This window comes from Zonotrichia leucophrys, chromosome 6, assembly GCF_028769735.1.
Source record: "Zonotrichia leucophrys gambelii isolate GWCS_2022_RI chromosome 6, RI_Zleu_2.0, whole genome shotgun sequence".
NCBI classification, from domain to species: domain Eukaryota; kingdom Metazoa; phylum Chordata; class Aves; order Passeriformes; family Passerellidae; genus Zonotrichia; species Zonotrichia leucophrys.
Genome location: NC_088176.1, coordinates 20,030,182 through 20,057,400, shown reverse-complemented (window position 1 = coordinate 20,057,400; position 27,219 = coordinate 20,030,182). Strand labels below are relative to the sequence as shown.

The 27,219-nt window shown below is 40.3% G+C and overlaps 1 protein-coding gene across 11 annotated transcripts in view; it reads left to right on the top strand.

Annotated features, from left to right (window-relative positions):
• USP54 (ubiquitin specific peptidase 54) overlaps nt 1-26,863 on the top strand; it is a 91,658-nt gene extending 64,795 nt beyond the window's left edge. For 6 of the 11 annotated variants that reach the window (XM_064717361.1, XM_064717365.1, XM_064717360.1 and 3 more), the window contains 15 exons: nt 184-333; nt 1,575-1,743; nt 3,009-3,179; nt 7,158-7,289; nt 7,588-7,968; nt 8,987-9,221; nt 9,980-10,119; nt 11,106-11,279; nt 14,241-14,360; nt 15,497-15,689; nt 17,909-19,362; nt 21,691-21,809; nt 22,938-23,078; nt 24,557-24,743; nt 25,454-26,863. In XM_064717361.1, coding sequence (XP_064573431.1) covers nt 184-333; nt 1,575-1,743; nt 3,009-3,179; nt 7,158-7,289; nt 7,588-7,968; nt 8,987-9,221; nt 9,980-10,119; nt 11,106-11,279; nt 14,241-14,360; nt 15,497-15,689; nt 17,909-19,362; nt 21,691-21,809; nt 22,938-23,078; nt 24,557-24,743; nt 25,454-26,112 — 4,425 coding nt within the window. In that variant the 3' untranslated portion in view covers nt 26,113-26,863. Of the gene's footprint in view, nt 1-183; nt 334-1,574; nt 1,744-3,008; nt 3,180-7,157; nt 7,290-7,587; nt 7,969-8,986; nt 9,222-9,979; nt 10,120-11,105; nt 11,280-14,240; nt 14,361-15,496; nt 15,690-17,908; nt 19,363-21,690; nt 21,810-22,937; nt 23,079-24,556; nt 24,744-25,453 lie in introns of those variants that run through there. The other 5 variants (XM_064717368.1, XM_064717366.1, XM_064717369.1 and 2 more) reach the window with 5 other exon arrangements.
• The last annotated feature ends 356 nt before the right edge of the window (nt 26,864-27,219 follow it).

Here is a 27,219-nt window from a genome sequence, read left to right as displayed (position 1 = left end):
TCTGTGTCTCTGAGTTTGCTTAAACATTGCATGATTACTTATTGCCTTGTTTTCTCTATCTTTTGAAATAAAAGCCTGACACCTCTCTATAGTACTTGGAGGTCTTTGAATATAAAGCAGTATGTAAAATTCTGAGCACTTTATTAATTTCTCTTTCTCTTTTTCTTGCCTCCCTTCTTGAAGCTCTTCTTCAGAGTAACTGATGACAGAGCAAAACACTCGGAGCTGTATTTGGTGGGAATGATCTGTTACTATGGAAAACACTATTCAACCTTCTTCTTCCAGACTAAAATCCGCAAGTGGATGTACTTTGATGATGCTCATGTCAAAGAGGTGAGAAAAAAATGTTTAGGAAAACACTCTTTGGGAAATTTGTTAGCTACTTGTGTGTAAATCCATTCTATTTTCTACAGATTTTGAGAGGGTTTTTCGCTGGTTTTCCCCTCACAAATTTGTTCCTCTTTTTTTCTCAGCAAAGTGAAATATTTTTTTAAAAAAGCATACCAGAAATCTCAGAAGCCCTATTCTTAGTTCTGTTCTGTTGACTCCTAGTCTTGTTTTTATGCTGTTTGAAAATGTACAGTTGCTTGTGCATACAGCTAACACCCATGTCTTTCCCTTGCTGACAAGCAGTATAGCTATTTAGTGCCTGTTGTTGAACTCTGCTTGAGTGTCTGCATGCCAGTCTTCTCCAGTGCTTGCTGCCAACAACAAATTTTCCGCTCTTCTGTTAGTGCTTTTTTTTAGCTTTTTCACCAAGCATGAGGTCCTTGACATTAAAGGCACCAGTGCTGGGATCTTGGTAGGACATTATAACCCATTAGATTGCTTGGCATTATTTCATGCCACTCTCCTTTTTTCCTTCTAGTCATGGAATCATAAAGGTGAGAGAGGAAAATTTTCTCCTGTAGACATGCCAAACATAGTCTCAATGAGTGAAAACCTCTTAATGCATATATTCAGTCATACTTCTTAGCAGAAAAATTTGCAAGGATAGGTACTGCAGTGCTTTAGTGGAATACTCATGTAAAGAGCAAATTTGTTGGAGTAAATGTTCAGTCTGTCAGGTGAAACCTGGGAGATGAGTATTACTATGTGAATTAGTTGCCTGGCCTATCAGTGCTTGCAGAGGTTCTGTCACAGCAGAAAGATTTGCACACCTGAAGTATTTAGCTTTGAATGAATTTACTGTCTTGGTATCTTTTATTGTTCATTTTGTTCATTAAAAATTCTTCTGCCTTTTGGTTGATGCAAAGTTAGAACATTCCAGAGGATGAAAAGTTACAGAAAAAAATCTGAAAGGGAATTACTATTTTTGTAGTTGTATTTTTAGCAGGAATTGTAATCAATTTAGCCATAGGATGATGAATACCTGGATTTTAATTAGGTTGGCTCAGGAGCTTTCTTGCTGAGTCCATGTCAATGCTGGCTATAAAAGAGTTAAAGTATGTCAGTAGAAAATCAAACTCTGAAATAATTGTGATGGGGGGAAAAGAGAACTTATTAGAGAAAACAATGACAGAAAACCTTAATTTTCTTTTTTCTTTTTTTTTTCCCTCTTGTTGTCAATTCAGATTGGTCCAAAATGGAAAGATGTTGTGACAAAGTGCATTAAGGGTCACTATCAGCCTTTGCTGCTGCTCTATGCAGATCCAAGAGGAACTCCAGTGTCAACGCAAGACTTGCCCCCTCAGGTGGATTTACAGCAATATAGCAGGACTTGCTATGACAGTGAGGACTCAGGTAAGCAGTGTGGGCTCTGGGCCTTGTGCCTTCGCACTGAAATGTGGCATGTGGAATGTTTTCCTTCTTTGGAGTGTATTATTGTCAGCAGGGGTCCTTGTTGCTTGTTAAAGCTGATCAAGAATTCTGAAGAGGATTTCCAGTGTTTTATCTGTGAACCTCTCTCTTGGTCTAAGACTGTTGATTGTTTGGATAGCAATTTTTTCCAAAAAACTTTGGAGAAAGAAACTGGGGGATGGGGTAAGTGAAGGACCTGGTATGATTTGGATGTAGAGAGAAACACTAGCTGATGACTTCAATAACTGCAGTTTCTGACTTCAAAAGATCTGAACTGTCCTTAAATAGGACATTTACTGCAGGGCTTATTCTAACCAAAAATACAAAGTGCTTTCAAGGTCAGCGTTTTCAGTTAAACATAAGAATAACTTCCTTCTTTATTGTATTTTTTCTTTTTTAATTTCTCTTTGGAGAAATGAGTATGAAACTAATATCCTGTGTATTAAGGAGTGTATATATCACATATGTAAAATTACCAATAGTCTTCAAACTGTTTAGATTTTTTACTTGTAATTACTTTTTTTAAGTTTTATTCACTGAAAAGTGGAGGGAGGAGATTGCCCTTCTCATCTCCACTAATGAGTTCAAGTATTATTGTATTGAAACTGAATCATGATACTTCATACTTTTCAGTAGGGCATCAATGCTGGCTTCTTGAGAAGGAGCAGGTTGCTTTGGATAAAAGTATTTCAGTACAAAGTTTATACCAGATAGCTTTTGAGTCTTAGTAGATGAAACCTGTGAGTTATTATAACATGATGTTCTTGTTGCACTTATTAATAGTTTTGTACTTGAGTAATTTTTTTTTGCTTTCCCCAAAGCAGTGTTTCATATTGTAGTTGCACTCAACATTTTCAACAGTGTTGAAAATGAGCAATAATTTCAGTATGGTACTAATGTGTACTTTGCAGTCCAGTGGATGTAGTTTAATTTTGCATATTAAAAAGATTTGGTAAACTTGTACTTATAAAAGAGGAAGAAAGAAATGGGGTTTCAGAAGGAATGACACTGTCTACCTGCTTCCAAAGGAGCAAACTTTTCCCATAATCTCTGGTGTTCTTGAATCTGAGTTGGTATCTTTGGTATTCTGTTTATCTCTTAACTTCTGTATAGTTGCCCCTGCTCTCTTTTCTTAGTCTTTCTTGATTTTTAGAGCAGAAAAAGATTGAAATTTGACATTGCTTCCTTGACATTACTTTTTTCTCCAGGGAGAGAACCTTCCATCTCCAGTGATACCCGGACAGATTCCTCTACAGACAGCTATCCTTACAAACAGGCACACCACGAGTCTGTGGTCAGTCACTTCTCCTCTGACTCCCAGGGGACAGTCATCTACAATGTGGAGAATGATGCCGCTTCACAAAGCAGCAGGGACACAGGTAGCAGATACCATTACATCTGTGTGTGATCATGGTCACTAGATAAGATGACTGCAGTGGATTCCAGTTGAAAATATCTCTATATATACACACAACTTGTAATAGAATATAGCAAACAGTGATTAATATGCTGAGTTTTTGGTTTGTAATGAACAGTTGGCATTCACCAAAAAAACCCCATTATTAAAAGTCTTGTTGGCTTCTGTAGACCTGTGTCTAGCCAGACAAGCATTTAGAGATTTGTTTTTCTGTTATCCACAATACTGCCTGCTCTGTTATGTAATTCTTGAGTTGGAGTCTGCATGGCCCCGTTGTAGGATTTGGTAATTGTGTGAGCGACTTTCTCATGTCCGGGCAGTTACTTCATTTCAGGAGTTGCAGCTGTCTGGAAAAGGTGCTTTCATCACCAGTGTCCCTCATACTTGGGAACTAAAGACTTTGTTTAAGTGCTGGTAGTATTTACTGCACCAGTGAGGAGCATAAGATAATTTCCTGCCTGTGCATGGAAGCAAGTTAAGCCGGAGTATCCAGTGAGAAGATAGTCTGTATATATGTTCCTTTGGGCAGCTGAACAGTCTGCCTCACACTCCCTAGTTGAAAAGAGGTTAACTGGAAGTCTAAAGACTTGATCTCCTCGATTATTGATGGCCAGTGTCCACAGTCAGCCTGTTTCTGCATGCAGTAACTTTCAACATCACTTCTAAAAAAGTAGTGCATAAGTTAAGGTCGGACTTCTGCAGCATCAGAAATAGGATCTGCTATTTCTGTTTGAAAAGTTACTTTAATGTTCCCTAAATAGATTTTCTAAGAAGACCCAAGAGTAGAATCAGCAGTTGTTAGGTTGCACCAGAGTGTCAAAGCTGTCAGACTGCTTTGTCCTTTTTTTGTAAAGTTGTTCCTCTTTTGTATTGTAATTGGTTCATTTGTAGAATTGATGGTACATCAAAATCTGAAAAAAATGTTTCAAGTTCATTTTATTTAGTATTCTGTCATTCTTCATCAGAGGCCCGAGTAACTGTAATACCCAGGTTAAGATAGCCCAACAATCCTTGCAGTGTTTTCGCAAATACCTAATGCTGTAGGGACCAGTCATAGCCTTAGGGTAGGGTGTGAGAAAGAAAGAAAAGAAAGTTGGAGCAGAAATTGAGTGATGTGAAAAAATGTATGTTTGTCTTTGGAGTACAAAGAAGACAACGTTGAAAGAGATAGTGGTATACTTTTTAAGTAGTCTGCAAAAATGGCACAGAGTTTATTGGGTTAGGTTCCTGCCTGCAAAACTTGCCATGCAGAAGTTGGCAGAAAAAGTAAGGGGGATGGTCGCAAACATGTAAGCATGAAGTTCAGCATGTAACCTTTTGTTCTGTCATTTTTAGTGACTTTGTCCTTTTCTTTTTCTTTCTTCTCCTATTGATTCTATCCTGTGTTATTCCCTTCAGCTTAGCCCATTTCTCCACCTAAATTCAGTTGTCCTTATCTTCCCTGATTCAGCCTTAGCCATAGTCAGTCCATCCCCTTAGCTAACCACTTGTCTGGGCATTTCCCCTCTTTTTTTACCTACCCACTACCTTTCCAAAAAAAGTCAGTCTGCCAACTAATACAACTGCTCTGTCATCAAATGGCGATCCGTGGGGCTGTAAAGAGGCCATCCACACTGACCTGTCAACTGAATCATTCTGGGCAAGAGCAGGATTCTTCATTTAATGGCCATTTACCCACTACTCCAGCCCAGAAAGTTATGGACCCCATCCCACATCATCTTCCAGGGAAGCTCCACCATTGGGTTGCATGACCTCAGGCTCCTGGGTACTTCAGAATGGGGGCAGAGGAGTGGGGCACGAGCCCTCTCCTTGCTCCTGCCCACCTGTGCTGCTGAGAAAAATGTGCGTATTCTGGCTGCCCTATTCATGCAACTGAGATTTCAGGGGGAGGGAGTAGAGGGTATTCTGTCTTAACCCATTTGATTTAATTTCCTTCTCTGACATGCTCTTAGACACACATGGAACTCCTGTGAAACCAAACTTTTCCTTTGAATATTACTGTTTGCTTGTAAAGCCATCCTAAGTCTAGAGGATGAGGTGTTTAAGCGATACATCCATCAAGACACAACTTTTAAGCATTGCTAGGCACTGAAAAGTCTTGGATGGTTGTTTTAGTGAATTTTAAAAAATGAGTGTTAAATGCTAGTTTATATCCTTGGGATTTTAATTCCTATATTAATGCATTATATTGGATTTAGTCTTTGTTTCTGTGTCCCAATAAAGACAACAAAGCCTGTGTCCTAAAGACTTCTGATTCTTGACATCTCCTCCATGGCAATTAGATGTCTGGTGACAATGGGACAATATTTGCAGTCTTTGAAAGGAGAAGAAAATATTAATGCAAAGCCAGCAGCCTTCATTCTAAAAGACTGAGCTGGGCTTTATTCACTGCAAACCCTCAGCTAGTGCTAATAGCACTAAATACTGTCAAATAGTTTCTCTCATGGTAGTTAAGGATGCCTACCAAACAATCTTTATCAGATTGGAATGTTTAACTAGAGAAGCTGTGCATGCTGAAGTGAAACATCACTCTCTTCTGTCTTGGGGAGGCCACTACAAGGATAATTCTGTTCTTGGAGTTCCTGGAAGATATGTGGCAGTCCATGCTGTGAAGGGGAAAAAAATCCATCAAAGCACAGACTTATGTACCAAAATGCTACACATCTTTTATTTTCATTGCCAACATTTCTCTTTTGCTTCCTTAATTTCTTTTCTTTTATGTAGTCTGCTTGCTTCTAAAAAAATTCGCCACAAAATGACTCTTTCCTTTGCAAATGAAAAGTGAACCTTGTGTAGCTTGCTTTTTATTGTTTGGATTCCTTCCTGCTCATTTTTTGTAATATCTTTGTAGCAATTGTAGTTGCAGTGAATTGGTTTTTTAACTGTTGCAGGTACAATTTTATATGTAGAATCTGCTTTTAATGTTGTTGATTTTGGTGCTAATCTCTAGAGCAGGGAGAAGGCTCAGGAGGGCCAGCTATCCACTCTGGGGGCTGTTAGACCACTATTTGCTATTAGGGACTTTGATTTCCTATCATCCTATGAGGGGTAAAAGTTTGTGATATAAAGGCTAGAAAAAAGTCTTTGTAGCTTATCATAAATTCCCTTCTTATCCTGCATCTCTGCTTGGGACTGCTCACGTGAGTAAAGCCATGCCTGTGTTTGTGCTTGCAGGTTTAGGACTGTGACTGTGTGAGAACCATAGAATTGAGCAAAGGCAATACAGAAAACCTGTGATGTCAAATTGTCTTAATTCCCATTTGATATGAGGAAATGGGGAGTAAATTGTGTTGAAGAGAAAATACTGGCATTCAGACACAAGCTGTAGTAAGGGAGTGTTGTGTGTCAGCTGATCCATGTTCGTAGTTTGTGGGTGTGCTCTTAGCTTGTGGCAGATGTGAATTGGCTGGCTTGGCCCTTGAGAGCCAAGTGAGGCTTCTTCACTGTAGACTAGGCTAACTCAGATTACTTAGTGTTTGCTACAGGCAAAGAGATGAATAGTTAGTGCAGAGCAGCTGGTGATGTGCAGTCATTTATTATTAGATGGTAATTTGTTCTTGTGTTTGAGTCTTTGTTCAACAGAGTAATGTCTGGCAAGCTGTCCTCAGGAGTTTCATGTTCATAGTCATTAAAACTGACAGCAAAAAAGTGGTGTCCTTAGACTGTTAGAAGACAAAGCAGAGTCAACATTTTCCTTGGCACTTGGATAAGCTGTCATTAACCAGAATCGTTGGAGGGGTTGTATTGTTGTTTTATGACTTTAAAAATGGAACGTCCTCTCCAAGACAAACCAAAAACTTACAGATACAAAAACCTAAACTTGCCAGTTAGTGCTGGAGTGTCTGTGGTTCCTAAGGAGCAAGAGTCCTGCTGCTCTTAGCACAGTGAACACTTGATCTGAAGGCTCTTGTCATCTCCGCTGTGTTCTTCCTTCTTCCAGGCCACCTGACTGACAGTGAGTGCAATCAGAGGCATGTTTCAAAGAAGGGCTCGCTGGCAGACCGCAAGAGGAGTTCTAGCCGGTCTAGGCGGAAAGGAGATGAGGCTCAGTCATCAGGATACCACAGTGAAGGCAAGAGATGTTACTTTATTTTAAGTATCAGTATCTTTCTGAATGTTTTTAATGTTCTCAGTGTGTAAGTGCATTTCCCTCATTGTTTCTTCCATCTTTGTCATTATTTAGTCCTCTCTTTGCTTTTGATATTTAGGTCTGTTTTGGTTGGATGTTTGTTTAGGGAGTGTTGGATTTTGTATTACAATTTTGTTGTTTTGGATTGTACTTCTCAAAGTCTGCATGAAGATGCTGCAAGTAGGGCTGCTAGCTTAATTGAAGTTATTTTTGTGGCTTTTGCTGTCTCTACAAACTGCAGGGGAAACCTTGAAGGAGAAACAAGCCCCCAGAACTGCCCCCAAACCATCCAGCAGCACCAGCAGGCTGAGGGAATTTAAAGAGACAGTGAGCAATATGATCCACAGCAGACCACAGCAGATTTCCCAAACCATGCAGAATTCCCCTCGCGGAGGGAACACCGTGGATCAGGCAGAAACACGACCCTCAAAAAGCCTTTCTGCGCACACCCGCGACTGGGAAGCGGAGAGTACCAGTAGTGAATCTAAGTCCAGTTCATCTAGCAGGTACCGGCCAACGTGGAGACCCAAAAGAGAGTCTCTGAATATAGACAGCATCTTCAGTAAAGACAAGAGGAAGCATTGTGGCTACACTCAGCTTAGCCCTTTCTCTGAAGAAGCAGGTAAGAGTTTGAGAAGATTTACTTCAGAATGTGTGGGAAGTGAAATTTTGAGCATGGAATTCAGGTCAGTGGTGAGTCATGTCTGTGAAGACTGAATCCTGTGTGGGTATTCATATTGCATGTGTGGTAGTTCTGTTTGATTTCTGTGTCCTGCGTTTCCTGTCTAAGGGAAAATTAAGGGAGACTATACCATCTACCCTGCTTGAATGGACACAAGCTGTATTACTGAGTGTGCCAAGTTTGTCCTTTGGAGCAAGCTTTTGTATTGCTCTGGTTTTTCCTCTGGCTCATCATGGTATTTTTACTTGATGGCTCAGAGTATGGTGCAGAAAGTACCTTGTGTATCAGTGCAGAGGTCTTGTTGTGAAGATAAGAGCGTGGAAGCCAGTGATGATTTATCTGGAAAGATTTTATAGCTATGCAGCTTGTACATGGAGACTTTGCTGGTTTTGACAATTGAAAATAATTGGGAAGCATAAAGAGATATGTAAAGGGAAGGGGAAGAGAACACACTGCCAGGGAAGGAAGGGACGCAAACAAGAATTAAGTGGAAAGACTGTGAAATGTATAAGGGAGAATTAAAAAAAACCCCAAGTTTTCCTGTCCTCTGTATAAGCCACAACAAATCATAAATAGTAAAATAAACAGTGTAAAAAATGAGAGCATCTAAAGTAGGTATGACAGAGTATTGGAAATGCAATTAGATATACTGTAAAATTATCTTGTACAAATAAAAATTATTTTGGGGAAGAAAGGATTTTCATTCCAGACATAATTGTTACCTCAGGGGAAATATGCTAAGTTATACTGAAGAAAGACTCAAAGATAAATTTGTGAACAGGTTATTGCTTAAAATTGCTAGGAAAGCTGTAAAAGTATTGCGTTTTTCTTGTTTAATATTGCAGGGTTTACACAAAACTAAGGATGGTGATTTAAACATATTTGAGAAGCTAACATGTATGGATGTTTTGCTGGTATTGAAGCTTATGTCTTCTACCAAGCTGTGTTATCTCAACAGGTAAAGAACTTACTGAGAATGAGGTGAAGGAGCATGCTGTTCACGAAACAAGGTCAAGCCAGTCAAATGTGAGATACAAGCGTGGTGTGCTGGGCCGGGGCACCCAGCACCACATGGTGGATCAACATCCTCACCTAATACAGAGGATGGAGTCTGGCTATGAAAGCAGTGAGCGCAACAGCAACAGCCCAGTTAGTCTGGACATGCCCTTGTCTGAAAGTTCAAATACTCACAGGTACATTTCAACAAAATTCTTGTTTGGAATGATTGAAGTCTTGATTGTTTTTGTCGTTACATAATGGTGTAGAACATTTTGCAAAACAGTGGTCCTAGTTTTAAATATAGCTGTATTGGAACAGGGGAGAAATAGTAGGGAAATGGGAGCCTATTCTTCTCAGTATATTGATAACTTCCTGCTGGTGAGCAGAGAAAAAAACGGGGATTGAGTGAGCGAGAAATACAGCCTAAAATGATGCATCTGAAATAGCTGTGCCTTTAGTCTACGATTTAAAAACTTGTACTTTGAGTAACTCATAGTGCTTTTTGTTTGCATTAGACCATTGATTCATAGACACCTTGTACAAAATCAGAAATCAGTAGCCTTGTATAGAAATCTTTGTTTTCTGACATACTTGTAATATTTGTATGTAAAAATAGACAGCACAATGTGTTTCTTTCCTTGACTTAGTAAGCTTTAGGTAATCACAAATTGGCACTGTTTATGGCCAATAAACAATATGTAAGAATCTGTTCTGAACAACTCCTGGACCACAGTTTAATATGAAATGCATCATCTTACGGAGGGGAATAGAATTACTGTCTTCCTTGTTAACGTTCTCTTCCCCTGTTTCTTCCAAGATTTTCTTATGGTGGACTTCTTTAAAAATGAGATTAAAATGCAAGTATGTATTTGTGTGGTTACAAAAAAGGTAGATACAATTTCTCCTGGAGAAATTAGTCAAATGGTAAACTATAATTACTCTCTTCTTGGAGGGATGTTCATATGAAGAGAGGAAGTGCCTTTGTTCCTGCATGGCGTAACATCCCAAAGTCTCACAGCAGCAGCATCTTGGAAATGGATTCAGCTTCATCAATTGGGAGCTGGACAAACAGCCCACACACCATGGGAAATGGTAAGGTACACTTTGTAGGGGTGGTTATGGAAGGTAAAATGTATTGAGCTGTTCTTTGCTTTCTGGATGTTTATGTTCACAGGGAAAGTATAGGGAAAGGGAGAAGCAACTTTGAAGAACATAACAGTTTTATAAGAAATAATTCTAAGATTTACCAAAGGGGATTGCGAAAAACTTGTTGGAATATTCCTTTGATCATGTTGCTCTGGCATGTCTTTTTGTGTATTGACTTAAATGATAAAATAAAACTCTTTTTTCCTATTCTTTCTTATAATTCAATATTCTGCCATCAAAAAAACCTTACCAAGCATAGCTCATAACTTAGTAGAGTTCTGAAAACCAGCTTGTAATTCTATACAAAATTCAAAACTGTTAAAACTGTGAATGTTCTTTTACAAGCTGTTTGGGCTGAGGCTAAGCTTTTCTGCTTATATATCATTCTAAGGAAATACTTTTTTCCAGAGAGGGAAGGGAAAGGCAGCAGGGGAGACACTTTGTGAATACCAGTAATAGTTGGAGTGGGAATGAGAACTGATGGATTTCTGTTGTGTAGGATATTGAGGTGCTTTATTTTCCTCCCGTTTTCATCCACTTCATGCAGTTAGATGAAAAACATCTCATTGGAATCCATTTAACTTCCACGAGCTAGTGATCTGGCTAATTTGACATAGCTTTATTTACAAGTTATAAACGCAGCAAGAAGCCTCAAGATTTCATCATCAGCTTAGGGTCATTTCTTCCAATGGTTCTTTCTGTTCTATATGCTGTTTGTGTGAGTCAGTGAATCCATAGGCTGTGCTGCAGGGGAGCTTGAAGAACTGCTGTATTTTTATAAATAAAACTAAACAAAATTTATGTTCTGCAATTCTGTGGTCTCAGACTCTTATTACCTAATATTAATTTTATTCTCCAATAATATCGCCTTGTCTTTCAAGGGATACTTTAAGAGATGTAGCTATCAAAAACGTTGCTTGTTTGTTTTGAAGGTGGAGACATCTTTGTTCCTTTAAAGAGTGAGCTGGATGAATTGCAAGAAGAGGTGGCAAGGAGAGCACATGAGCAAGAGCTACGCAGAAAAAGAGAAAAGGAAATGGAGGCAGCAATGGGCTTTAATCCCCGTCCCAGCAGGTTTATGGATCTAGATGAACTGCAGAATCAGGGTAACCTTTGAATGCAGTATATTTTGCAAGATGGTAGTGCTGAAGTTTTTTTAACCTTTGAATGTCGTTTCCTGATTTGTCTGTGTGTGTGTCTATAGCCACATCCACCCCCCATTACAGACATATGCCTTCAGGAAGTAAAATACTGTCCATTTCAAACCTGTAGAGAGTAAAAAAACTGTTTAGTATTTTGACCAAATTTCTTCTTAAATGAAAAAGCAAAATAATGTAGAGATATTCTTAGTATATCTGCATTTTTCCAATTTTTTAGTGATACACACTGTTGATAGTATTGATACCTTGATTTAGCTGTAAGCCTTTAACCAGCATCTTGGAATGGGCAGGGCTGTTTTTACCTTTCAGGCACCTCAGCTTCATGTGCAGCAGAGGTGGTTAATATAAACCATCATTCTGCTTCTGCTTGATTTTAGTACCTTTGCAGCCCTGAGCTATTCTGCTTGTTCTGCCCTTGTGCTTTGCAGTGTTTCTCCCTGCCTGGCTGTGGGCCCATGGCACAGGTGTTGGGACAAGTACTCTGGCTGGATCTAATTGAAAATCTGAGCTGGGTTTAGTTGCCTGTCTTTTCTAGAGAAAAAGAATTTTTAAAAAATCAAAAACCAAATACGAAGTTTGATTGTCTTTTCCATGACTCCTCATCTTTCTGGGAGGAGATGGCAGCAAAACAGGTTTAATTGGAAGGATGCAGCTGGAACAGAGGGAACATGACAGGATTCACATGTAATACTTTGTTTTAGCCCTGAATCTCCATCTGCCAGTAAGGGGCTTCAGGAGAAATGTGGGATAAAGTGCACTGACCCAGTCAAGAGTGAACCTTGAAACCTGCTGGAACACTTAGCTGGGGGTTGTTGGAGGGTGAGCAGGGCCAAGAAGAGTGAGCACCTGGGCTCTGGTCTAACTAATGTATATGATCAGGGCAGTCCTGCTGTGGTAACCTGTGCTGCCAGGCCTCCTGGCATCCCTGTGCTGCTTCCTCCAACCTGATGTAGAAGGGAGTTGAGGTTGCTGGTTTGCTGCTCAAGGAGAGGAAGGAGAGGGGCAGCCCACAGCAGTGCCAGTTTTGGACACGATCCCACCTGTGCTTTGCAACCTACAGCCATGCCAACTGCTCAGCAGGCAGAATGACACTGTGCCAGTGACAGCTGAACAATATGATCTCCATGAGAATGTCTGACTGGGAATGTGTGTATAATTTTTACTGACCATCAGTTATACTTTACAGTCCTGCTATGGTCTGCTGGTAACCAGGTCAAAAATTCTGATGTACCAGAGTAGATAAATATATTTTTCTATTAATATAGTGGGGTTTTTTTGTAATATAAATGCCAGTGGTTTAAAAACTGAAAAGTAAACCTCTGTTGCTGAGCATGTTGTCTTCTCTGCTTCTCCTGCATGAAAGAAAACAGCATATTCTCCAGTACTTTACCCCTCTTTTTGATCTATTCTATTAGTTGATGAAAGCAAATATTACTTAGCTTTTCTTTGTTGAAAAGAAAGTAAATTAGACTAATGCTTAATCAAAAAAAGAATTTAGTGGAATGTTTGAGGAGTCCAGATGCATTGACTTGAGATCTAGGGAGGCCTTTGTTTATTCCTTTTCAGCCTTTCCCCACCCCAGTCAGAGATATAATAGCTGCACAGACTGCTGGACTGCCTGGAAGGCTTGCTTGTATGCAGAACTCCAGAACACTTGTGACTCATTTTCCCCTCAAGTAAACTGCTAAATTCATGCAAAGAAAGCTAACTTTAGTGTTCTGCCCTTGATTACAAGCCTCAGTTGCCTTGATTTTGAAACTGAAGGTGCTGCTTGATTAACTTACTGCTCTAACAACTCACTTCTCTCTCCAGTACTAGCTTTTAATGCAGATTCTTTGGGGTTTATGGTAAAAGAGTTTGTATTTAGATCTGTGCACAGCGATGTTAGGGAGCAGGTCAGGCCACAGCATGTGTTATGCAGATTGAGAGAAGGAAATTTATTGTTGGCTGATCAAGGTTCTCACATTCTCTGCCACAATGACAGAGACGTTCCATTAAAAAGACCCACCCCGAACAGAGTAAAAGTCAAGTTTTATTTTCTATTTTCCCTGCCTAATTTGAATGTTTACATTTTAGTGTATAATTTGCATAATGCCTAATAGGTGACACAAAATAGTTTGGGCATTTCTTCCTCTCAGAAATGGATATTATGATGCCAGGACACAGTTTCTTTTTGTGTCCAAAATTATTTATCCTTCTCCAGCACTGTTTTCCAAATTGTTACAAAAGGAATTCTTGACAGTTGTCCCCTTCTTCTCAGCTTCCACCACCTTGTTTTTCAAGTTGCAAGACTGTTGGGTTTTTATATTCTGACTTACAGCAATTAAGGTGTATGCACTAAACTCATTTATGGAAGTATTTCATGCAGGCATTTATGTTCACACTCAACTCCTGAATTTTCTTTCCCAGACATGTTGATTGTTTCAGTTTGTTTCCATTTTGATGAAGAAGAGGCAGATGGATTTTGTCAGGAAACTTAAGATACAATGAAAAAACCCTAATCTGCTGTATTTCTTTTACTGATACATTTTGGTTTAGATTTGGTTCTAAATTTAGTTTAATTCCTTCTTGACAGAAGTCATTTGAACTGACTCTGTTTTATGTCTGTACCATCTTTTATACTGACTTAAAGTGTTGAAAATAGTAGAATAAGCTGGTACAACTCTCTCAGCTAAAGAAAACTTGACGGAAAAATCCCTTTCATGTTGTTTTGCTGTATGGATGTCAAGCATATGAGGGTGCTCAAGATGTACCTCTGCTTAGAGAGGGTTAGGTGGTGCAGTCTGGAATATGCACAGCCTCTACAAGAATCCGCGTGTGGAAGGATTTGGTGATCACAAATGGGATGAGGGTAAGTGAGGGTTCTGCAATAATGAAACCAAAATGAAGGGTGCTGCCCATTTGCAGGGAGGAGTGATGGCTTTGAGAAGTCGATGCAGGAGGCAGACTCAATCTTTGAAGAGTCGCTGAATCAGGAGCAGAAGGGGGATTGTGCTGCAGCTTTGGCTCTCTGTAACGAAGCTATATGTAAGTAACCGTAACCACCTGAGCTACTGCGCTTTGACAGTTACTAATACACAATAGAGGCTGAAACACCGCATCACAGTAAGTGGTCAGGTTGTGATAGGGGGTCCAGCTGCTCTTTAGGAACATGCAGGTGGAGAGAATTTTTCATTTTTATAAGCATTTTCATTTGTACGTTTTAGTCCTATTCCTCTTCATCTCTGTTTTTTTCATGTTTACATTCATTTTGTTGTTCTCTCCAGTGCTAAGGCTGTAACAGCACTGGGGTGCTGATGTGCCCTTTTTGGTGCTGTTATGTTTCAGCAAGCACCTGCTAGGTGGTTCCCCTTCCCACTCAATCCTCACAATTTTTCTCTCCATTGTCAGGCCGAACTGCAAAGGCCGTTAAGCTGCCCTGTTTTTCATGGAGGGTGTAGCATAGGAAGAAAATGGTAGCCCACTCTAGACTCTTCTGGATTAGCAGAAGTGAACTATGCTGTACTTTAACTTTCATGAAGAAAAAAGCATTAGGACATTGAAATGCTTAAATGCATTGTGACCTTTGAGAATGTGTGCTATGTGATTTCATTTTAATTTTGGTGTTTTTCCATTATGACTGGCTGGCTGTCTCACCCCATGCTCCCCTCTGTCTGTGTAGAATGGCTGCAGACAGGGTGAGTAGCTCCTGTGCTGTTTTCATTTAGAAATTGGCTTTTATGGACTGCAGAATAAAGGGTGCAGCATACAGTTGTAGTGACAGCTCTATTAGCTTTCTTTCCAGCAAGGAATCTCAAATCCCAGCTGGGTATTCCTGCGCACAAAGGGAGTCCCAGGTGTGGAGGATGCAGGAGAAGAGTACATGACAGATTGAAGCATCATTGTAGTAGAGCTGGAAAGAGCCTGTGTGAAGGGATGAGAAATTGGGCTAAAACAACGATATTTTTATTTTATTTTGGTTTAGTTTCAATTAATGTGTTTGTACACCTGGCTAAGCTGAATGTGCATTAATGAAACAGTAGCATCCTTGTGAATTCTTTTGTGGCAGTATTTGCATGGTCCATGTTTTTTGTTCCTGCTGCATCTTTTTTCTTTTTTTTTTCTTTTTCAATTTTATTCCTTTTTTCTGTTTGTTTTCTGCTATGTTTTCTTTTGCATTTTAGCTAAACTAAGACTTGCCATGCATGATGCCAGCGCTAGCACTCACAGCAGAGCCCTAGTCGATAAGAAGCTGCAAATCAGTATCCGAAAAGCCCGGAGCCTCCAGGATCGCATGCAGCACCAACAGCCACCGCAGCCGCTGCCTCCGCCGGCCTGCCACCCACCCCAGGGCGGCACCATGGCCCAGTCTACCAGGTAGTGCCAGTACCTCGCCTGGGCACCACCCGGGCTGCCTCTGTGAGCAGTGCAGTCTGGAAAGAAATAGCAAACTATGTCTATTCCCTGGATGGTCCAAGTCCTACTGTGTTACACCTACTCTTCTCTTCTCTAGGTTCAATCCTATTGTAAAACAGTCAACTACCCCATTTTTCCCCTCCCCACCACCCTTTCTCCCAGTCGTTATAGAACAGTCCAATGTGCATGTGTTCAGAATGTGATCTGTGACACAGAATTGTAGCAGTCAGTGCCTGGCAGCATTGATGTCTCATGCACCAAGGGAAAAAATACAATAGACAATAATCTGGCTAAAAAAAGTGGGGATACGTTAGGATAAAATGGGACTGTTTATAATCAGGAGCAATTTCAGGACTCAGTCAGTAAAAGACTGTACTGCAGTCAAAATTTTGCTGTAGTTGCTTTTATGTTGGGAATATTAGCCAGTATGCTTAGTGCTCTGTAGTTTGAAAACTGTTGAGTACACTGATCTTTCTAGTCCACTTCTCTCGTGGTGCACTGGTACAACTCTTGAATCCAGATCCTGATCCTGTCACCTTGACTACTCCATCATTCTTCATTTTCTTTCTGTGCTTCTCAGCATCCTGTAGCCTGGCTTACCAGCCCTCCTCAGTGTCTCTTCATGATTCTTTCTTCCATACTGACTTTAACTACAGCATAATTAACTCTCTGCTATAACTGATCCCTTCTTCCTACTGTCTTTAGCATGCAGCTTAATCCTTCTTTCTTCCCATGCCATTCCCTCCTAGCACTAGACCATCTCTATCCAATTTCCAGGCTATTTCTTGAACTGTTACTTTTTTTCCCCTCTCCCCTTCCTAACATGTTGTATTACCAGAAGCTTAGGTAAAATCTCAGATGAGAATCATTTTTCTGTTCCTTTCTGTAAAATGCCGGGTACAGCTATATCCAAACCCAGTTAATTTGCGCACCTGCAAGGCTATAGTTCTTAACATTCTTTTCTTTTCCTGCAGTACCTGAATTACATGTAATGAAAGCTGATCTTGTTGTCAATCAGGAGTCCATTATATTCTCTCTTACAGGAGAAATGCAGAGCTCAAATTAGGCATGTGGCATATTCTAAGAAAATGAAAAGCACTTTAACTAGTTTTGCTAATGCTAAACTCTCTCATGGCTGCTCTGTGAAAAGAGCGTTACTTTTGCAAAGTGTTATATCCAACTGAATGTTAATATTTCAGTCAAAGAGAAAGAAACCCTGTTCGTAGCCAGAGTTCTGTACTCCAGCTTTGATATAAGTAACATTGTAGACAGTACAAAGTTTTTAATTCCTCACAAATAGTATTCTATTGCTACACGCGTCAACTAGGTCTTCATGATAACTTTCATTCCATGCATCTCAAGGAGGAAACAAAGCAGTAATTTTACAGTTGCCTTAAGTTTTCTGCTGGAGCTGATGTAGCCTATCATTTTCTCATGGGCTGTGGACGTACTACTGTTTGTTCTGTCTGTATATTAAAATGCTAACTAAATGCAGAAAAATGCCACTCAAGAATATAACTGTCTTGTTTTGGTACTTAAAAGAATTGACATTATTTTCTAGAAGTATGCTTAGGGTACAAATTATTGCAGAGTAATAGTTATGCATTTAACTTGAACTTTATTTAATGTTTTAGATCAATATCTCAAAGAATTAGACTATAAAAATGATATGAAAAAAATTCCAACCTGTTCTTCCACTTTTCAAGTCATTCTTCATGAAGAATGAGAGAGGGAATCTTACAGAAATACTGTCGGTTCATGTTCAGATCACAAACATGCCCAAAGTATTTTAAAAGCTATCTAAGATGTTACTGTTGAAAACAGTTATTTTATTTTATATAAATGCTGTTCCTACTCTTCTTACAGTTATCCCTTCTCACGTACTCAGTGTACTGGTTGAAATGCCTCTGGTGCTGTGCAAGAATACTTCATATAAAGCCTAATAGTAGCAAAATACTCTTAAAAACATGAAATTGATTCAGTTAGACTGTTAAAGTAGGAAAACAAAGTTAGAAGCAAAGGACTAGCACAAATGTGTCTAGTAAATTAATGCAAAATCTTCATCAGAATAGATTGAGGAGAGTGTGTTGAGCTGTATGTCAGCTAGTGCAGGGTCTGTACCCTGGAGATAAACATAAGCAATGACTGCTGCTAATCATTTACTCTTCTGTGTGTTTTAGTGAACAGACTGGCCCGCTCCAAGTACTGCTGAGCCAGGAGGTACCACTGGAACCCAACAAAGAAGTGGAATTTGGGTCCAGTTCTTTCTTCCACCCACCTGCTTCCTGCCATGAATTGCACTCATCATTATATCCAGAGTCTTCCTCCTTGCCCCCTTCTGAAAGCAATCCATCCAACAGGATCTCTCCAAACTTCCAGTCTGCTTCTGCTGATTTTCATGACCAAGTTCCCTCTTTTCCTTATAGGCAAGGGTTGGCAGAGAGGTCTGCAAGAACTGAGAATGAAGCCCACAAGAGTGGGGAATTTGCTGACACGACAGCCACAGGGCTAAAAGACTATAGGGATTGCTGCAGTAGCAGCGCGTTAGAAGAGGTTCGTAACATAACGCCTGTTCTCACACCTCAGTACCAATCCAAGGCTAACACAGTAAACTCTGGGTCTTTGCCTACATTGTTTCCCTGTCCACATCCACCACAAGCAGCATCTCCTGAAAAGGACAGCCAGCACAGTCCTTGTTCCAAACTTGCAAGCTCTCCAGTGCGGCCCAGCATTGATCTTTTAGGGGCCTATCATGCAATGACCCCTGCAACTTCATCCCCTACACAGCAGTGCTCCTCGGATCCTTTGCAGAAAAATAAGTACTGCACAGCAAACAGCCAGGAGATTTTATTTCCCTCACAGGGTGAATATGGCACAGCAGATGGTTCTAAATCTGAGGCTTTTAGTACAAAGGGACACGTTCGCTCCTTGGCAGAGCAGTTTCAGAAAATGCATGCAGTCTCCCAGAGAAAAGGTACTCGTGAAAAAGACTGGATTACTGCAGTGTGTCAGGATGAGAAGTCTCCAAAGTTCACACAAAAATCTTTCATCAACCATTCATCTTCCGGTTACAGACAGCTAATCCATCAAAACCAAGAAAATAAAACCCAGTCTTCTGAAAAATTACACTCAACTGTGGATATTAGGGACGGGGTAGTTTCTTTGAAGGGTTTTAGTGCCCAACATGTTGCTTCTGTGAGTTTTTGTTCTCACAGTGAAGAACTGTGTAGAAGAGGTGGACAGAATATGGCAGACCCTGTGCCCTACATGGAAAGGCACTGTCATGATGGAGGAATGAAAGAGGTGGATGATGGAGCTGCTAGTAGCATGGTTGCCTCTATGCCTGTGGACCGTTGGGTGAATAATGTTTCTAGGTGTTACAGTTCTCAGAAGGCTAATAAGAATACTGAATGGCTTCCTGTACCTGGGAGGAGTCCACTCCTTTCTGATCAGAGAGCTGTTGGAGATGACTTGAGCAGGATCCCAGTACACCTGCATCCACAGTGGAATCAAGACACAGAACAGGAGCTCTCAGAACTGGAATCCCTCTATCAGACTAGTCTGCAGGCATCTCAGGCCACTAGGCCTTTCTTGGGAAGACAGGACAGTGCTAGGTATCCATTTGACCAATCAGGTAAGAATGCTGCAGTTGTTTTTCTTGGTTGACCTGCCTGTGTACTCCAGTGTAGGTGAAGATGCGTTTTCCAGTCGATTTAGTTAAACGGGTATTAATTTGTGCACAGATGCAGAAAAATTCAGGTTGTAGACTCTGGAAACTTTCCAGCTAACTAGAGAAAGCAGTGTCATAGCACTGCCTGGGGTGGCTGCAGAGTAGCTGTTGATCATGGCAAACATCTGTTAAGAGTAAAACAGAAATAATTGATCCTGTTTTCAAGTAGAGAGCTAGCTGCTTGTGTCAGGCGAATGATTTTTGCTGTTTAAAAGTCCTGCACCCCCTCTGGAATTTATTAAACTGTTTCTGTCCCTGATGCTAATGTTCTCCACATTGGTGAATTCTAACTGACTGTGTTGTAATTGAGAATTTGGTCTGTATCTGGTTGAGGGAAATAACTTTTAAAAGTTTATCAAGATTTGAGAGTTGAACCTGTGTTTTGCTAAGGACTGCCTGCTTTAAGTTCTGCAAAGTTACTTGTGAAAGCAGCACTGAGGGTACATGAGGATCTGTGAGACCTTGTGGATTAGTAGATGACGAAAGGAAACGAAGAGATTCCATCAGTGAGGACATCCAGCTGTTGCTGGAGACATTCAATTAGAGCCTGATGACAGCAATCTGGTTCCACTTAAACTGATCTAATCTCCTGCCTGAGATAGGGCAACCTTGTTTCTCTGCTTCACAAGTGAAGCAAATTTCTTTATAATCTGTGTCATAGCATTAAATGAATTTTCTGGTTAAATGCAAGGCAGCCTGAAATTGGATGCGTACCAAGGTGACACAGATATAGCTGTACACATATGATGTATATTGCAATGAATACATACACAGGACAGGTTCTCCCCTGCCCTGCAGCCGTGGCAGTGGAGCCCCCATCATTCCTGACAATGTCAGACCTGGCTGTGACCAGAGCGAGTACTGCAGTAAAGTCTTGAGCAGATTTTTGTTGAACAGCCTGAGTTTTCTCTAGAACTCTTGTGTCTTGCAGTCTGCTCACAGACCACTTAAGACATCAAAATGTGGCCATTTACCATTTGTTGTCCTGTTGGTTTACTTTCAGAGTTAGGCAGGATCTGACTTCCCAACTTAGCAGATCCTGTTATGCATGGGCTTGAATCAGAAGGTCTTATAAATTCCTACTTAGCTGATTTTGGAAGTTCTTTCTGGAAATCTACCAGCATAAAGCCCAGTTGCTTTAGTGGTAGCTGGAGTTTCAGAGTTCTGTCATCAAATGACCCATTTCTTATGCTGACTTTTCTTGCCTATTTTCCCACCACATATTTGATATGAGATAGGGATATTCTTCTAAAGTGAAGTTTGTATTTGAGATCATCTGGTTGCTGTAACTTTCAGTTGTTTTTCTAAGTTCTGCAAATTCTGTGTAAAACTGAGAAGTTTGAACCAGTGCATCTACTGTGATGAACTGGATGAAAATCGCCTGATTTTTTTTATTTTTTATTTAGACCTAGTCCTAGGTCTAGGACTGCTCTTTCTTTCTCTTGACTTGGATTACATATAAATTTTCAAATGCTGTTGAGACTTTGACCCATATCCACTGGTTTTGTTAGACCTTTGCATTCAGAATCTTGGTGAAATGTCTGTTTCATTAGAGGGGCTTTACAGCACAGTTAAAGCCAAGCCAAATGCAACCACCTCAATGCAGGAAAGGTGTTGTTATCAGCATATCACCTTCCTTTCTTTTTAGAGGAACTTATTCCCTGTGACCAGTTTAAATTAGGCCATTGATCTGTCTGTTCCATGAGGAATTTTAGGATTGTAAGTGGTTGATGGGGATTGCACTGAAGTGAATTGTAGCAATCCTAGTTAAAAATAACACCTTTAAGTATTTAACCAGCCCAGCAAATGGCTGAGAAATGGTAGCGTTGAATGGGAAGGAGCAGGTGAATATGTGGGGAGGGAACCTGAGGCTGACTTTTTTATCCCAAATAACTTTAGGTAACAGTCCTTCTGGTAGCTGATCTTCTGTCTTTTTGGGCCCTTTAAGCAATCTCACCTCTGTGCCAGGCAAGTGTTGATGTGCAGTTAAATCATTTAAATCTTAAATAGTTCAATTAACTGCTCCCCTGAAGCCTGCAGGAGGGCCAGGGAAGTAGGCATAGTATCCTGATAGACTGTCTCCCCTTGAAATGTTGGGTGTTAGCTGATGTATTCATGTTCCCAAGGATCTGTGACTTCTTGTTCTGTGTGTATAGTCCCTCTGTCTTTGCTGGAGAAATGTGCCATAACATGCAATCAGGTGTTGAATTTAATCAGTGTTTTCCTTGCCAGTGCCTGTGAGCCCGGGTGTGAGGAAGCTGCCTGCTGCAGCTGGCATGGGGCTGTCCAAAACCCCAACGGCGGAGATCGAGCGCAGTCTGTGTGGATCCAGTGTCTCTTCTGTCTCCAAGGTGATATTTTGGTACTTAAGATGTACTAGAGGGGGAAGGGCTCTCCCTGTGCAAGAAAGAATTTACAGTAGGATAAGTGAAGTACATTATGGAAAAGATACTGGGGTCATTTTTATTAATGTTAGAAAGAATTTTAAAGTGCAGTCTAGCTCAGGATTAACCAGCTAAAATATGAGTGACTCATGCTGCATGCGCTGCATGCAGTCAAATGATCTAAATTCTGGCTTGGAGGAAGACACTCCTGAAAACACTAAGATCTAGTCTCTTTCAGCTTGGTGACATGAATTACCTTGCATCACAGCTGATGATAACTGCTTCTTAATTTTACCACTTGCAGGGGCACAGGCACTTTTTTTTTTTTACTGTGTCACTACATATTTTTAAAGCGGGTGATAATTTGGTATTTGCTACAGTTGGTAGTTAGTCACCTCAGAGTGGGAGAACATTCTTTCTCATTTTTTCCTGGGAAGAAACTGTTTAAATAACTGACAGTTACATGTCACTGCCTGTACATGAAGACATGGAAGTATTTTGAAGGGGAAATGACATTTCCTGTAATATCTGTGTACTTGTTAAAGGAAGCCCAAAGTCTGTTCCTTTACAGAACAAAAGAAAGGAAGGATGGAATAAACATTTTCCTTGCTAGCATAGGATTAACAAGTTTCCAGCATTCATCAAATAATCCTAGGTGGGTTTTTTTTGGTTATGAGAAGACTGTAGTGTTTTATCATAAGACAACTGTCAGCTGCAGCCATGATTATCTCTTCAGGGGCAGTGATGCCTGTAGCAGCAGTCAGTCCTTTAGGTGGATTCATCCCACTAAAGACATTTTGTCCTGGCTTTAGGTACTTATAAAAGAATGTATCTCATTTAGACAAATCAATCTGTGCATATTTACTAAGGTAAGAAATACAATAAGGAATAATACTTTTAATCAGCAGATCCAAACAGAACCATTTATCTTAAGTTTTCCAAGTAGTACCCAAATGAAGGATTTTAGGAAAGAAAAGGTCATTAAATATCATTGAAATATGCTCCATTATATTTCTATTCATCTGTTGCCTCTAATTATTATACAAAATTGATGTTATGAAAAACCTTGTCTGAAATGGGGAATATTGTCTGCAGGTCACATTTACCAGAGAACATAGCAGGGAACCAGAAGAGGAGGAAATCTACAGTGCAGAGAATTTCCGTCGCATTGCTCGCAGTCTCAGCGGGACAGTTATCTCTAACAGAGAAGAGACCTTGGTCTCTTCTCACAGTTTTGTAAGTAGAATGATGTGCAGCTTTCCAAAGAGCTATCATCTGTGTGTAGGGTTGGTGTTTTCTATGTCTTCATTTAGTAGCCAACAAACAAGACAGAAGACAACTCAATAATAAGCCATGATAAAAGCCTGTCTTTTTTGTTCTGTCTTTGGAAGAATGAACTTCTATATAAGTAGCAAAGCTGTCTTTTTCAGGTACCATTGCAGAGTGGTGACTGCTGCAGCTGATAGGCATGTCAGCTAACATTACTTGTCAGTATGCAGAAACAGCCAGTATAAACATTTTTCTCAGTTGACTTAAAGTATTTTTAAGAAAGCTTCTGATACACTTATAATTTCCAAAAAAAACCCCCACCAGTACCAATAGGAACATTTCTGCTCTCATGTGAGTTTTTTAAGCAAGTAGCATTTTTAGAGAGTAAAATTCAGCATTAAAGGGGAGACAATTCAAGAATTGGTGCAGACAGTTACATACAGAAAATAACTAAAAGTTAGGGGATTGATCTTTCCTTTGTCCTTTCTGTTAAGTAGTCTTCGATGCAATTTTAAAGTGTCAGAAAAACAGTAACAGAGTGTTTATTTAGCAACACAGCTAGATATAATGTCAAGTTTTGGCTTTGACTGAATTTTTTGCAAACTCTGCTCAAACTTTTATTTGAAACCAACTGTGTAACAGGTATAGAAGAGTCTCAGTTACAAAATCAGTTAGACAGGTTGCTCCAATTGCACCTCTCTGCTCTGTACCATAAACTAAGTATATGTCAACTTTGAAGAGTTTGCTTCTCAGCATGCTTTAGTTAAGGGCTCTGACATACCTGGAAGTGCTGACAGAAGCAATTACAAAGCTCTAGCTGTTCAAGACCTGCCCTTTATGTAAGGTTTCTATCCCCACAACATAAGTGGCCAGTAGAATGGTTGTCTATTTCAATTAAGTCACTGCACTCAAGTCTGTGATGGTTTGTTGTTGTGCCATTCAGCCATCCCTGCTTTTTGGGGTAGATATCTCCTAATAGAGGCAAATGGTACAGCACAGGTAAATATTTCAGCTGTGACAGGTAAATCTGTACACAGTCGGGAATCAGAGCTTTCAATAAAGCCTGGTAGAAAATAGAAAACAAGAATCAGCAATACTGTATTTGATGGCTTGTGTAGCATGCCATTTCCAATGCTGACTGGCCTGACTTGTTTGGTGTATTCAGTTTGTCAGCCAAACCCCCAGGAGTGGTTTGTGGTTTGTTTTGGCTTTTTCTTTTTGTTACAATTCCAGTCTAATGATCCTATGTAGCCCACCACTTCAGTAAGAGCCTTACTGGATTGATGCAATTTTTGTCTGTCTTTTTCACATACAGATGCATGTTTTTGTTCCAGTGACTCATCCCTTTCTTCCTTGGATCAACACCACCTTTGCTTGTTTCAACCCAACTCTGTGTTTACTCATCATTTTATGTTCTGTTCTTCTCCTTTCTCATTTTACAAAAGGAAGCACCAAATACGAGGAAAATGCCAGTGGACACCAGCCACCGTTCTTCCAGCTCCACTTCCCTTCCTTTCCCCCATGATCCTCCTGTATTTCCCTTTGATCCCCAGCACAACCCAAACCAGGTGCAGCACCCACCCCATGATGTACTGATGCCCAGCATGGTGGGCAAGGCACGTAAACTGTCAGGTAATAATCACAGGACTTTTCATCCTTCTTGGTGATCAGAAATGTTGCTGAAGTACAGCTCCTCAGTTCTTGTCTTTCATAATGGAGTTTCATTATCTGCCTGAATTCCTCCAGCAATCTGGAAGGACAAATCACGTTTCTTCTTCTCTGTCCTTCAGAATTTTTTTGTGGTTCTGTGCTAACTGTGCATAACCAAAGCCAATAACCCTAATGGAAACATTATGATGGCTATATACAAAGTCACATCAATATTTTTGAGTTATTTTCTTTAATGTTAAAGTAGTAGTAAGACCCACCACCTTGTTTCCATGTGTAAGAGTACTTCCACAAATTACTCATTCCCACGAATCACACATGTGCCAGTAGAAATAACTACTTCCTGCATGAGAATTATTTTCCTGTGACAGCATCAAAACCAGTTTGATCTGCCAGCCTTGGAATACTTTGTTGGGCTCCTCTATGATGAAACAAGGGGCTAGTAAAAAAATCTGTGACAGCAGCTGCAGTAGGATAGAAGAGGAAATGCAGTGAGGAAAATGAATGCTGGAAAAGGTACAGCTAGCTTTTATTCAGAATTGCATGTTAGTCAGTAACTGGATGTACTAGTGATTTCACTGTTCTTCTGTCACCTGCTGGCCACAGCTGATAGTTCAGAGAGGATGAAACAAAAATTGTAACTAAGCAAACCTTTTTTTAAAAATTTATTTCAGGAGATCAGAAGAACGTCATCCAGAAACTTCTGGTTGTGCCTGACAGGGGTGAAGCTTTCCAAGGTGAAGACTACCCAGGTGTGGCACTGAGCTATGGGAGTCTCCCTTGTGTACCCAAAGGCACCCTCTCCCAGGGGCAAAAGCCTCTTGTTAATTTGCATTTAGGAGGTGGAGCATTGAGAGTCTCTGGCCGTTTGCTGAACACAAATTATCCTGCTGCACAAACAGCCACGTTACCAGATAAGCGAACAGTGCTCTGGGGGAAACATGCTGGCCAGCCAGGCAAGAGTTTCCAAGAGGGCTTCCTCCAGCAGCCTTCACAACATCACATGCATGAATCTCATGCCATGGGTTGCAGAGTACCAGCCAGCACAGACTATAGCACTTTAAGAATACCACGTGAGCCTTCTTGGGATCCCGGTGCTTCTCAAGGCTGCCCTGTGCCCCCCTCTTGTGTTAAGGCCCCGGGCCCAAGGAGAGTGGACATGCCTCCAGAAGAAGACTGGCGAGAGAGCAGCTACACCCCTCAGCCTGGCAGAAGACGAATGCTGCCAGTGCATGTGAGGGATGGGACTTTTGCTTCTGCTTCTGAGACACACAGAAATATGCTGGCTCGAGCAGCAGCAGCTACTGGCACCTTGCAAAAGAACGGCTGGTGAGCTCCCATTCGCTCCATGTGCCCCAGTACACCACTCTGTGGACTATGGTTGTTGCCAGAGTGTGGATTGCATGGAGACAGGAAAGTCTTTCAAACACTATCTGTGCCAGTTTTGTCTTAAAATGTAGCTATACAGTATGTGGAAACTAATTGCACTGTATTTCGTTTCTGACACTACTGAACTGCTGTCTGGATGGGGAATCTTAACTGTTTTAGTCCTGGCCTCTCCTAGCAAACAAGTGCTATAGGAATGGTAATTTGCTTACGGGTAAGTTCAGAAGTGTGCACACATTTTGAAGGAAGATGGCAACTAACAAAAGGACATTTTTAAGGACTCTTTTTCATGAAATGTAGCTTTGGTAAATTCTTCACAAAAAGAAACCAATCCTTTTGTTTTCTTCTCCTTCCCCTCTCCTGTTCCTTCCTAGGGAAAAAAAAAACTGATCCACCTTCCAGGTTCCAGTAAATCTGCCCTTGGCAGGTGGTAGTTAGTAAAGCAAGCACGGTTTTCAATGTTCTGCGATCTCATACGGAGATCACAGCAGAGGAAGTGACAGGAAGACATTGTTCACAGTAAACCCCAATTTTCTCCACTTCTTTAAAGCAAACTAATGATGCTTCAAACAGAAAAGACTGTTAATGCTGCACGCTTAACTACACCAATGTAAACACAGAATAAGTTTAACTATTTTAGTGTCAAGCATACTTGCTTTTGTAAGTATTTTTCAAATAAATCTATGAAAATAGTTCTATTTACCTGTCTGTGTTTGAGCTTTCTTTTCTGTTTAGCTTTACTTTTCACTTAGATGGAAACGTCTAATTAATTTTCTTACACGTGAACAAACGTAATTAAGTTGTTTATTCTAGTTCATTAACAAGGTTTATGCAATAAAGACTTAGATTGGAGGACATGCCAAATTTTGACTCAGGACTTCATGTGTTTCATTACTACTCAGCACTTAAGTTTCTCCTCATGATGGACAATAATTGTCTTTCAAAAAAGTATTTTGAGACTGACTGCTTATTTAAGGAAAACTACTACATTTAAGCAGGATGGTAGTGTATGCAGATCTACAGAAAAATCATTAGAAATTATTGGTGTGGAGAG